The 13,342-nt window shown below is 34.7% G+C and overlaps 1 protein-coding gene and 1 pseudogene across 1 annotated transcript; both read left to right on the plus strand.

The window, feature by feature from the left end:
• LOC107720652 (uncharacterized) overlaps nt 1-2,647 on the plus strand; it is a 28,069-nt pseudogene extending 25,422 nt beyond the window's left edge.
• A 2,335-nt stretch (nt 2,648-4,982) lies between these two features.
• LOC107720654 (broad-complex core protein) lies at nt 4,983-9,279 on the plus strand. Its single transcript, XM_016528418.1, has 6 exons — nt 4,983-5,102; nt 5,798-5,908; nt 5,992-6,055; nt 6,190-6,257; nt 6,368-6,441; nt 8,764-9,279. The coding sequence occupies exons 1-6, from the start codon at nt 5,093-5,095 to the stop codon at nt 9,178-9,180; spliced, it is 744 nt and encodes a 247-aa protein (XP_016383904.1). The 5' UTR covers nt 4,983-5,092; the 3' UTR covers nt 9,181-9,279.
• The last annotated feature ends 4,063 nt before the right edge of the window (nt 9,280-13,342 follow it).

Genomic DNA, 13,342 nt, shown 5'->3' on the forward strand with positions numbered 1-13,342 from the left:
AACCAATGATTCCTAATTGCATCTACTTCCGGAAGGCCAAATAAAGTGCTTTTGCACTTTTGCATCAACACTACTGCTGTTCCTGAAACCACGCTTTCTTTCTTTGCGTGCACATTTGGGCGGTGTTATGCAAATCTTCGCACATCGTGACGTAGACATGTGGGGGCGTGTTTAAATGAGGCGTTTTAGGAGGGCGTGGACCTAGTCTAACTTTTATAAAGAATATCTCTTTGGATTTGAGACTTTAGTCTTTGCAACTTTACAGATCTTCTTTATGCACCAAGAGCTTGTAACACTCCAAAGAGAAAGGAAAAATTGAAATTGCATCATATGACCCCTTTAAAATAATATTATCTGATGCGTGATTAAAACACCCAGCGCTCTGATGCTGCTGTAATGTTGTGTGTTCGCATAATCAAAATTAATTGTCTATTAAAAAAAAAAAGGTGGGCATGGGGTGGGGATTCTGCTGTTACGTCTCCACCAATGTCAAATCAAACCTACGCCCTTGCAACATGCCTGTGCTGTTTCACTTCCATACGACTTGTAAAGTCCCGTTTTACTCTAGTTTAATGCAATAATATAATATAATATAATATAATATATAATATAATATAATATAATATAATATAATATAAAATTACCTATGACCTATGTAGGGTCACATGAATGCTATACATTATTTAATGTATGTATTTATTTATTTAAATTGTGTATATTGTATTATGTAAATGTAATATTTCTTTATATATTTCATTGTCCCTGCCATAATGATCACTGCTGAAGAAATGAGGAGCTCATGGAGCTTTGATGCTATTGGGACAACAGAATTTGGTCACTTTTCTAACCAGCACATTCCAGCCAAATGCTACTATGACCACCCTACAACCCAGACACACCAGCCATCCTACTCCTCACACTGGTAGCTCTTCTGCTCCACCTGTTAGCAATGCATCTACATTACATGCAGGCAACTCTTATACAGTTAAACTGTGTACAGCTCCAGATCCAGCTACAAGAAGAAAAGCATTTACCTCTGTTATAACAAAGAAAAACATCACCGCCACTGATACAACACCAAAAGGTACAACACACAAACACACAAATGAGTCTTCTGAAAGTCAACATGAAATCAAAAACTGACCATAAATTCCTTTTAATGCACACACTTCTGGAATATTATTCCATAGGGAAAACATGTTTGTAATCTCTTATAAAAATGTAAAAACTTCTCTACTGAAACAAATTTCCTTTTATGTGAAGCCACATGCGAGGTGCCGAGGTCTGCTGGTCAGAGACGGGTGCTTTCGAAACACTGCTTCATAAAGCTTTGAAACATTTAAAAAAATATTTTGTAGCTTGTATTAATCTCGTTAAGTTACATGATTCCATCAACTGAGGCTTAATTATGTTAGCTTCAAACCACAGATCAGAGTTCTAACATTTCAAAATCCATGAATTTCAGAACCCATGAACGAGTGTCTAATGGTTTTAACTGAGGGTCAGCTTTATAATGTAGATTTATTTTTAATTAACTTAATGAATTTTAATACTTGTGTGTGTAATACAAATATTCTTCTTTTTGTATTATCCACCACGTACAAGTATTATTTAATTTCTTCTAATTAACCTAGTTTGCCAAGCCCTGGCAACAACAAGCACTACACATTAATAAAAGAACACACAGATTTTACAGAACCTTGATATTTGATGGTATTTAATAATTTGTACATTACGTTTAATAGATTCCGCTTTTACTAAAACAACTGGTTTGTAATAAATTAATTTTTGTTGCATTTACACAGATTTGACCACCAGGTGCCGCCAGTACGTAGTGTTTTGAGCGCTTCGAAACAGTGAATCATTTTGCGAAGTAAATGATTCAGAGAATCGAAAAGCTTTGTTTCCCCTTTCACTATTTTTGGTCATGTTTTTTGTTACAAGTAATTACATCTTTCTAAATGTAGTCTGTGAAAACCGGTATACACTGAAATGGTATGGCAATAATAGCTAGCACATAAAGAGACGGTTTATCTTTGGGATACATTAAGAATCTTGATGTATTAGGTTATAACTGAAATATTCCCATTGAATATTGTTTTAGTCCATTTCATATCTCATATTAAGGATTTAAAGTTTTAAAAGAAACGATTTTAAAGAAATTCAATACACACCATAAAGTAATCTGACATGTTTAACTGTAATTTCCAGTGCCATTTCCAATACTAAAAAAATGACACCCCAAAAGGTTGACTTTTGATCTTGTTTTTCTTTCAGCCTCAAAAAGCTCAGCATATATCGCTGTCCCATTTGTGTTACTGTTGCTCGTGTTGATTGTGCTTCTATACAGAAGACACCAGAACCAAAAAAAAGTGAGACACACCAAAATCAGCAGCACTTCCTCTGTCCTTTTACGTAATCACATCCTACACATTTCCAGTCCATTTATCTACATTTGTACTTTTTCTTTTCAGAATGGATATGCCACCTCCATTCAAACCTCCCCCACCACCAGTGAAATACACATCAGTGAGGAACCATGATGTACCTATGACTGATATTCTAGTGTGAATGTATCATGCTCTTGAGAACCCACAAACCGTGGGCCACAAATATGCTGACAGGACGATTTTTCCCTAAAGGCCTCACCCAGAAATTAAAATTGTTTCATCAATTACTCATCCTCATGAAGTTTCTTTCATCTTCAAAACACAAATGAAGATATTTTTAATGAAAGCTGAGAGATTTCTGTCCTTCCATTGAAAGTCCACGCAACCAATACTTTGATGCTTCAAAAAGTTCATGAAGGCATTGTAAATGTAACCCATATGAATCACCCGGTTTAATTCAGGCCTTCTGAAAAGGCACTCACTTTATATGAAGTTTTATTCACAATAAAACATCGATCAGTACATAAAGAACATAAAATATATTATGTTTATATGTTTATCATTTTCATTTTGGGGTGAATTTTTAAAGTACTTTTTAATTACTTTCTCTGTATTTCTAAATAGGATGTACGTTAAATTTGTTACTCTTAGAAATAATTTGGGTTTGTTCTTTTTCGGTAATTTTGCTTAACTATGCTTTACAGACATTAAATATATTATCAAAAATCTTGTGTTTTAATTAGCACGCAAACTACTCCTACATCATAACTATGTAAAAAAAAATTCTCTGAAATGTGTGAATTTACAAAAAAAGACAAAAGTGTGTGAGGGTGGGAGGAGGTGGGGTCAAAACCCGGGTAAATTCCAGAAATATGAAATATGACTAGGCCTAAGGTAAATAACTTTAGAGTTTAATAATAGTTTGTATTATTATGATTATTTAAAATAATAATAATATGTTCAATAGATGAGACACTTATTGCAATATTTGTTTTTTAATTCCATTACAATACAACTACAAAGAAAATATATTGAGTGCTATTACTATCAGATAGCTTTGCAATAAAGCCTACATGCTAACACTGACCTCCTGTTGTGACTGCATGTTCTGCTAACAAAGCGAAGGCTATCAGCTGATTGTTTCAGGCCCCATAAAACCTCAGTTTACACCTCAGATTCTCCAGACAAACCAACTGCCAAAACCACATCAGACAGTGACCAACAGAGACTGTATGTATCCATAACCTTACAGGTCTAATCTGCAAATACAAACCCCAGCTCTGGTCACCATTTATTATAACTTGCAATAACAGCACAGCTGGTGGTTGTTTATATGGTGCTTCAAGCAAATTAGGCTGAATTTCTGGTTTTGTTCAGGCTGCTCATACAACATTCGGCATTTTAAAACACGGTTTACTCCTGAGAACAAGCCTTTATTAAATGTGGGAGAAGATGGAGATGGAAAGGCATTTTTAATTAATGAACAGCGACATATGCCTGATAGTGTGTGTGTGTGTGTGTGTGTGTGTTAAGACAGACAGAAAACAAGAGAAAGAGAGAGAGAGAGAGATATGCTTTTTGTACAGAGTTTTGTGCATTGTGGTTCTTTGCTACAACAGCGACACGTTTATGCAGAGGGACGTTTCCTGCTCTCGCTCTTGTGGTCGGAAATGGAAAATTCAGAAAAAAGGATTGATTGTTTCAGTTGTTAAATCATCTGTATCCTGCACTGTATAATCATGTCTCCAATGTACTATTGTACTTCATGATGTATACAGGTAATTTACCAATAATGTATGAGAAAAATCATCAATTGTGCAAAAAGTGAGCAAAATTCTATTTTCATTTTTATTTGCCTCACAGAATAAAGTACAGTGCGTGAAAGCGTTGTTATACAGAATACAGAAACTAGAAAATGAAGATTTGTGTAGTTGTTCTTTTGAAAAGTATCACGTGAATTCCTTATATTATGAATATTATATAGAACATTTGTGTTCTTTGACATTTTAACAGTATTTTAGTTGTATATTACAGTGTGTAAATTCAAAGGATGATTTGTTTCACAATAAAATTGCGGTTCAACAAAGTATTTAATGTGATGGATGTAACCAAATATTCAAGATCGGGGCAACAAAGGTACATTTTTAAGAACTGGTAGCCTAATTGAAAAACCCATAATTGTCAAGTGCTAATCTGAATATTAAATATATTGCTGCCTCTCAGTGTCTATGGTAGTTGCGGCCCTGTTTGAGTTATTAGAGTATTGGATTTATTAGTGTATTAGAGTTTGCTCACAAGAAATCAATACAAGATAAAAACGTAAAGGCAATATACTTTTTAATAGAGAAAATCGAGATAAACACAACAGATTTGACATATTTCACAAAACACAACAAGGAAACTTTTAAATGCAAATTCTTTCCGAAACATTTCACACTTACATTTTAATAAATACAGTGACACAGTAAAAACAACAACAGAGTGTGGTTCATGACGCTACACAATGCAGACTCCATGTGTTTCTTGTGATGTGAACGTTTGCAACGAATAAGGTAGCCGCCACATTTCCTGTCTGTAACCGAAAACGTCTAAAGACGATAAAAATAGCAGCTACACTGGTGCACTTCTTGCTGAACATGCTCACGTACAGGTGAAAGGTTTTATCAGACAAGGCTTTATTGGACATTTGACCCTATTAAATCATGCAGACAGGTAAGAGGAAAAATACTGTACTTTATCACTTCTGTATGTGAATGCTTTCTGTTGACGGTATTGTGAAAGCATATTGTGTTTCAATGAAAGCTGTTTTGTTGCCTCAGTCATAATTCATCATGTTAATGATTTCTTTCATAATTATATTTTTGCATGTTTTCTTTACGGTTCTCAGTGATTTTTTGTTCTTAAGGCTTAGAAAAGTGATGGATTGAAATCAAACCCTGACATACAGTATTAAAGCTTCTTTGAATGATACAGTAAATAATCTACACAAAACAATTAGTGAAGTTTATTAATGATATAAATGATAATAATTATATTGGTAGAAATTCTTTCAATTCTTTCAGTGTGATGACGTCTACGGAAACTCGAACAACTTTTCTTAATGATGTCTGTTTATACACTACTTGAGATTCTATCTGACAACAATTTTTATAAATAAATAAAATGTTAAATTGAAATATTAAAATATTTATTGAAAGGTTTAAAAAAAAAAAAAAAGTTATAAAATGACGACTGCACCAATTGCCTGATGTTGTTGTTTCAGTTTAGTCAGGCAAAATAATGGCTAGTATGGAAAAATGTGGAAATGATTATAAAATATTGTAAATATATCTCTAAATATTAGATAAGATGCAATGGGAAGCTAATTCAATATTCATCCACTCATGACCTGTTAATTCTCTCTTTAGAATGCACAAGTCAATATGTTGCTATTGGTCTGACATCAATTGCACTGCTGATATCTGTGTGCTTAAATGTTGCATTCTGTTTATTAAGAAGAAAGGAAAAAAAATATGCAGGTATGCTTCATACATTTGACTTTTAAAGATTATGACAAATCTACAACTTGAGGTCACAGTTATAGACTTTTTTTTTTAATCAGCTAATGAAAACATGTTTGAATATGGAGATGAGCCATTACGTCAAGATTCACTTCGGTCTTACAGGTAATTATCAGCATATTGTTTGAATCACAAGTTTTATGTGTATTCTCACAAAAAGGTGAAAAAAATGTAATAATCCTTTTCCACAGCAACAGCCCTTTGAATCATTTAAACACATTTGGTTATGTTTTGGTCAGGTTTGAGGATGATGAGATGGAAAGACAGGAAAATCCGATTTATGGAAATATATGTTTAGAGGCAGGAGGTAGGTCTAGCTCACAAATACAGTAATCCAGTGTGTCTGCTACCTAGAGCTAATAATTAAGCTGTTATGATGACATTGCTATATATTTAATACCTGTTAATTCTGTACAGGACCTTTTGAAATGTCTCCGGAGGTGTGCTATGAACAAATGTCACATGCAGGCACAGCAAAGCAGGGATTAAAGGTATGTTTTCAACAAATTTCATGGAAATTGCTAACATCTGGAGCCATTCAATGCACATTATTAATGTAAAATAATATTGACATTAATATTTACACTACTTATCTACATTAGACATAAAATATAAAACAATGAGTTTATCCGTTAACCGTAAAAACATGAAATTTTTACCAGCTTAATCAATGTTTTTATGAAAAACATGCAATATCCATCCTAACCGATATTCCTGCCATTATTCATTTATTTATTCATCCATTTATTTGTTTGCTTATTGGTTGGTTCGCTGGCTAGTGTTGGTCATTTGATGGCCAACCATTAACAAATTGCATATTAAACTCGGAACAAAATTGAAACATTTAATATGTGGATTTTATTTTCAGGTTCTCTGTCTTCTCGTATGCAGCAACTATTAAATTATATATATTTTAAAGTAAAATCTGCTGGTTGTTGCATGCGTTGTATAGTATTGCGCACTCAAAATTAGAAAGCGTGCGCCTTCATATATCAATCTGTACTGTGTGATGTTTTTCATATTCACTTTAATGGCTTAATGGTTCAAATTTAAGATGTTCACAGAGAAGGGCTGCGTGAGAATGCACACTTGATAACTATTTTAGGCACGCACGCCTACGCATTTTTCAGAAAATAGACACGTGTATAGAAGCAGGTCTTTTAATGAACGCAGCTGTGGTCAGGTTTCTCAGACCACTCTACAGCAGTATTTATGTCAAAAGCTACATTGTTATGCCACATTAATAGCTCTCTAGCTGAACATTCAAGTGCATTGATATACTTCTGCAAGATATTGCACCTTTTTTGTTCAGCTAAAGTCACCACCATATCAAAATTGAGATTTATTTTTTAAATTGAATATTGCAGTGTTTATTATAAATGATTTATCCGTGCACATCATTATTATTTTTTAATTCATGCCCCCTCGTCATGAACCCTTTTCACTGATGAAGCATTTCCAAAGTTATTAACATCGTAAATCTAGCAAAGCTTTTTTTTTTTTTTTTGCATTTTTTTTCTTTCTTTTCTTTTCTTTAATATACATTTTTAACCATATACTTTGTGTTTTCTTACCTTGGCATACAGTGTTCCCAATACAAAGGATGAGGGAGTGACAGCAAATTTGACATCTTTCTCTCTTTTGACCAACAATATTTTTTTCCTGTTTTGGAAAGTAAGAAATGCTGTCATTGACTTTTTTATTTTGCTATTGGGGCAAATGAGAACACAGCAATTATTTTTTTACATTATGACCTTGGAAATGTGAAAAGGGTCAATCTTTAATCAAAATCTCTCATGATGTGTTCACAGACATGAAGGGAGGACATTAACATCTTCTCTTCAGTAACATGTCACTCACATTGTAATGACAGCGATCCAATCAATTTTCAATGGACAAAATCCTTTATTCATTTCAGACTTAAAAATTTGGTGTTGAGTTTTATGCTGTTTTCCCATCTGGCTCATTTGGAGCATTTGTTTCTGAAACTGGCATATTTTCTTTCCTAGTTCGGTTTGTTTAGGCATATATGAACATAACAATCGGTCCAAGATTGCCTGAATGTGGTCAATTGAAAACAAACTGGTTTGGTTTTGGTGACAAAGAAATCCAATATAACAAACCAAGCTGTAAAAGAATTAATAATGGGAAATGTATTACATAAAATCAGCAAAATCTGATTTCCTGGGTGAGCACGTTATTTATCACAGTTGAAAACCAAAGAGCACCTATTCATCTTAAAACGTTGTCTAATTGTTCTTCTTTCTATTGATTCCTGCTCTAACTGAGAAATTTTATATATTCTGGAAAGTGTGTGTGTAACGACAGCTACAGATATAGCCTTGATGGATGACGCTAAGGAACGTAAACATTTGCACCGATGAGAGGACAATTTTACTTACATGCGACTTGCATAAACACATTTTTGTATGCTTTGAAATGTTGCCAAGTGAACTGAACCAAAAAGAAAATGCAACATTGTCATAATTTAGGTCCCTGTTGCGGAACGCAGCAAATAATCTACAGGTCTAAAAACACCTTTAGTCTATTTCAACATGAAAATCAGAGGTGTAATATATCATATCGCAGATTTGCAGTCTGAGACTTTAAGAAAGCTATACCAGTATTGCACAACTTATTGCGAAATTGTTTTGATGGCCTTTGTTGTGTTGCAATTTAACCTGCAAGCTAAACTGAGGCAAGGTACACTAAGTTAATGTAACATCATGGTTTTTGGTTTTGTTTTTGTTTTTTCATTGCATTGGGCGTGTTACATCATGAAAATACAGTTTAGGTTTGTTATTATCTCACAGGTCCAGCAGGGGGACGTGTCCTATGCCTCTCTGGATCTGACTGCCAATAAAAAACGTAGGAAGAAGAGAAAATACCAAAAACAGGCTCAGACTCACCAGGCCCAGACACATCCTCAACCTGCATCCCAGCAGAACTGCATGGACCAGGATGACGAGGCTGATGTCACCCTCCCGTCCCGGAGCAGCAGCCTCATGGTTTCACGTCACAGCATCTACCTCAACAGTCATCAAGTAGCCCTGGAGGCAGAAGAGAGGGAGAGGGAGAGAGAGAGGGAGAGAGAAAGAGAGATGGAAATGGAAAGAGAAAGAGAAAGAGATGATAATGGAGAGAGAGAGTTTGAGATGCACAGAAAAGTGCATGAAGGCTTTGATCACTCCCTCGGTAGATCAAGACAAAGTCTAAAACAGGACAGTTAACAGTTAGAGAGTTAAAAAAATTAAATAAAATACCTTTAGCGAATTAAAAGAAAAAAAACACAGGATACTGTGGGGTGGTGCTGTCAATAGCTGTGACATTTAAAGGGGTCATATGATGCGATTTCAATTTTTCCTTTCTCTTTGGAGTGTTACAAGCTCTTGGTGCATAAAGAAGATCTGTAAAGTTGCAAAGACTAAAGTCTCAAATCCAAAGAGATATTCTTTATAAAAGTTAAAATAATGTTCTGTTTAGCAGCATCATATGACCCCTTTAAAGCTCATCGCTATCCCAAATCATACGTTCTGTGTGTTCAAAAGCATGCAGAGGAGACCAGCTGATGTTGTGTCCAATCGAGACACATCTAAAAGAGTTTACCACTTTAAATGTGCTTTCTTGTTTCTTGCATTTGAAGGTTGGTCTGTTTGTTGTTGTACTTATAAGAAGAATATATTAACAAATATTTATCTGCTTATTTTTATGCTAGATATTCAGGATAACATATAGGCTATAAATGTATATTTGTGCAAATAAGGTTGACTGATGACCCAAGTCATTTGATGTAGGTATGCACAGAATAATAAGGACAGTTTAATAGCTATTATTTAGAGTTGTTGTAATATTTCTGTGGCTTTGTCTTGATATTAAATGTCTTGGTGACTCAATTTTTGTATCTGTAATTCTTTATTTGAAAGCTTTGAAGAATTTCTAAAGATACAAAAAATGACCACAAAATTGACCAAATATTTAGGCCTACCATAAAAAATTCTCACTTAGCGTCAGAGGTGGGGGACTATGACTTGACTCGAGTCTGACTCGAGTCGCAAATTTAAGGACTTGTGACTTGCTTGACTAAATAAAGAAAATGACTTGACTTGACTTGGACTTGAGATCCAGTGACTTGAGACTTGACTTGATTTGACCTTCATGACTCGGCAGGACTTGACTTTATAACAACTCTAATTATTATTATAAATCATTGCGACATAATTTGGTAAACAAAACACAAGCCACTGAACCAGTCTATCATAGCCTTAAATGCATAGCTGTCAATTTAGTTCTTATTATAAAATCAAAGAAATCAATAAGTTACAGGGGAAGATACATGTACATTAACAGCAATAGGCTTCTTGTTTTGAGCCATGACAATAGTTTTCAAGAACAATGTAGGCATGGAACAATGTCATGCAAAGTGAAAGAAACAATCCAAATAGGGTGTCTATATCCGATGAAAATTTTAGGTCCATTTTATTTCTGATATAAGGGGTGATTTGTAGTCAGCATTGCATATTATTTAGCGTGCTCCCAGACTGAATCCCAGTCTTCGCTGGATATATTTAGTGCAAAATAATTTTCCAACATCTGTTAAATATTATCTGTCTCCTAGGATGGTCAAACTCAATATAACATAAATATGAGATACATATTTTTATCTTGTATTTTTATCAATATTTTCTCAATTACAGACTTTAGCGGTATACAAAGTAGTATTTTGCCTATATTCAAAATGTTATATTTAAAACATTATTATTTAAAATGTATAATTAAGAAAGTTAATTTCTGAGGAAAAATTAATAAGGTCGTGTGGCAAAAAAATATCTGTTCCTGTTTGATACTTTGACTTGACTTGATCCTTAGCAGGACTCGACTTGACTTGCTTGAGGTGAGCCACTGACTTGACTTGACTTGCTTGATGTGTTTGTACTGTGACTTGAGACTTGCTTGAGACTTGATGGTAGGGACTTGAGACTTGCTTGAGACTTGATGGTAGGGACTTGAGACTTGCTTGAGACTTGAACATGTGTGACTTGCCCCCACCTCTGCTAGTCACTGATGTTTATTTCATGTGGTTTATGTGGCCACGGGGCCAGACTATGACTAAGCATGGGTTTTACATACTGTACATTACTACCCGCCATGCTCATGCTGTTCTTATCGTTATTTTCTTAACACTTCTTATGATGACATACAGGCTTATGCTCTGATTAAACGGTGATGTAAATTCAAGCAGGTGTAACTGTTAGTTGTGTTGGCCTATTTTGATAACAGATGTATTTTAGGCTAGGCCCACCCAATTTTCTCTGGGCCCACCCACATTGTAATTCTTGGCTACGCTAGTGTTATGAAGTATTTCTAATGTTCAGGATTCAATAATTAAAACCCATAAATACAAAAGCCAAAGTATATTTAATCTCTTCAGTTAACAGTCAATAAGTTAACACAGGAAATTACAGCTGTAGTCTATTATTCTATTTGATTCATTTGTGTAAGTAATGCAAATAATGTAAGCATCAATATGTAATTTTCTGTTCTCCATACATCGTACAGTGTTAACACAATAATCCATCTGCTCAAAGTTGGTGTTTGTTGCCATTGGTGATTGTAAACTAGCCTTACTGGCAAACAGTCTAATTGGAATTTAACTGGCTAAGTGTGATGTGTGTATTTTCTCAGTCTACTTCATTGTTAATTCAGATGAATGTAACTGCAGAGTTGCAGAAGGTATAGCTAAACCACAGTGTTTAGAGTGGGATTGGTCTGCCATTTCCTTTTACTGCAGCAAGAGGAAACTGCACACCCCATTACTCATGCAGTACTTCTAAAAGACAGAGACATCAGCTCAAATCTCTCAGACGGGGGACGTGACACTCACTTACACCTCTGGACGTTTCTAGCAGCAGTTCTCGCCGTGGGCTGTGGTTTGGAGTCTGAATATGATTCATCTCTCACAACTTCTGCCTCAGCTTACATCTCTCACAACTTACAACCTCTTACTTGTTTCTGAATTTCAATACTCGTCATTTTCAATTTTTCATTCATTCCTCTCATGCAGTTTTCTCAGATTTAATTAGACATGCTCATATGTTCATAGCTGGCTTGTGTAATGTCCTTATCCCATTTCCCTTTCTTTCTCCATCCACTTTCCTTTCAATCTCAACTGTCCTCAGGATCAGTTCTCATGGTAGTGCTGACACAAAAAGCCAGAAAATCACTTTCCTGAACTTTCCACCATCAAGGTAGAATATTCAACTTCAACTGTGTAGCTGAAGCCCTTTCCATCTTCAAAGAAACACCTGAAGACACAATGAATCCGCATTTACTTGTAAAACCTTTAAGGGATAGTTCACCCTAAAATGAAAGTCATTTACTCACTCTTGTTGTTCTACGACTATACTTCCACAGAACATAAAAGGAGAATTTTTTAAAGAATGTACTGGTTACTCGTTTCCGTCCAATTACAATAACTGAGTCTGGAGTTCTTTCCAGCTTCAAAAAGTACACAAAAGCATATCCACAAAGTATCATAAATGACTTCACATGACTTGTGTGCTGTATAAGAGCATATTTGCTAATTCTTATGTTATGGCATTTCCTCATTTCTAAGAATAAAAGTATCTGTTAAAAGGAATAGTTCACCCAAAAATGAAAATTCTGTCATTTATTACTCACCCTCATGTCGTTCCAAACCTGTAAGACCTTCGTTCATCTTCGGAACACAAATTAAGATATTTTTGATGAAATCCGAGAGCTTTCTGACCCTGCATAGACAGCAACACAACTACCATGTTCAAGGCCCAGAAAGGTAATAAGGACATCGGTTAGATATGATCTGTCTCCTAGGATGGTCAGACTCAATATAACATAAATATGAGATACATATTTTTATCTTGTATTTTTATCAATATTTTCTCAATTACAGACTTTAGCGGTATACAAAGTAGTATTTTGCCTATATTCAAAATGTTATATTTAAAACATTATTATTTAAAATGTATAATTAAGAAAGTTAATTTCTGAGGAAAAATTAATAAGGTCGTGTGGCAAAAAAATATTTGTTCCTGTTTGATACTGTGACTTGACTTGATCCTTAGCAGGACTGGATTTGACTTGCTTGAGGTGGCCACTGACTTGACTTGACTTGATTGATGTGTTTGTACTGTGACTTGAGACTTGCTTGAGACTTGATGGTAGGGACTTGAGACTTGAACATGTGTGACTTGCCCCCACCTCTGCTTAGCGTTGCTAGAAACGGTCAGATGAAAAAAAAAATAGTGAGAGAAACTGCAAAAGCTTTTTTTACACTCCTTAACCACTTTTGTTAATAAAAAGAAAAGAAAAATAAAAGAAAGTAAAAAGTCTTCATTCACGCACAGAGACGACAGA

This window comes from Sinocyclocheilus rhinocerous, unplaced genomic scaffold, assembly GCF_001515625.1.
Source record: "Sinocyclocheilus rhinocerous isolate Xijiao unplaced genomic scaffold, SAMN03320098_v1.1 scaffold603, whole genome shotgun sequence".
NCBI classification, from domain to species: domain Eukaryota; kingdom Metazoa; phylum Chordata; class Actinopteri; order Cypriniformes; family Cyprinidae; genus Sinocyclocheilus; species Sinocyclocheilus rhinocerous.

Bases quoted from the DNA above. Each gene is read 5' to 3' on its own strand.
- LOC107720654 (XM_016528418.1), top strand. The intron at 6,056-6,189 runs GTAATTATCAGC...TGTTTTGGTCAG, and splicing joins GATTCACTTCGGTCTTACAG to GTTTGAGGATGATGAGATGG. The intron at 6,442-8,763 runs GTATGTTTTCAA...ATTATCTCACAG, and splicing joins CAGCAAAGCAGGGATTAAAG to GTCCAGCAGGGGGACGTGTC.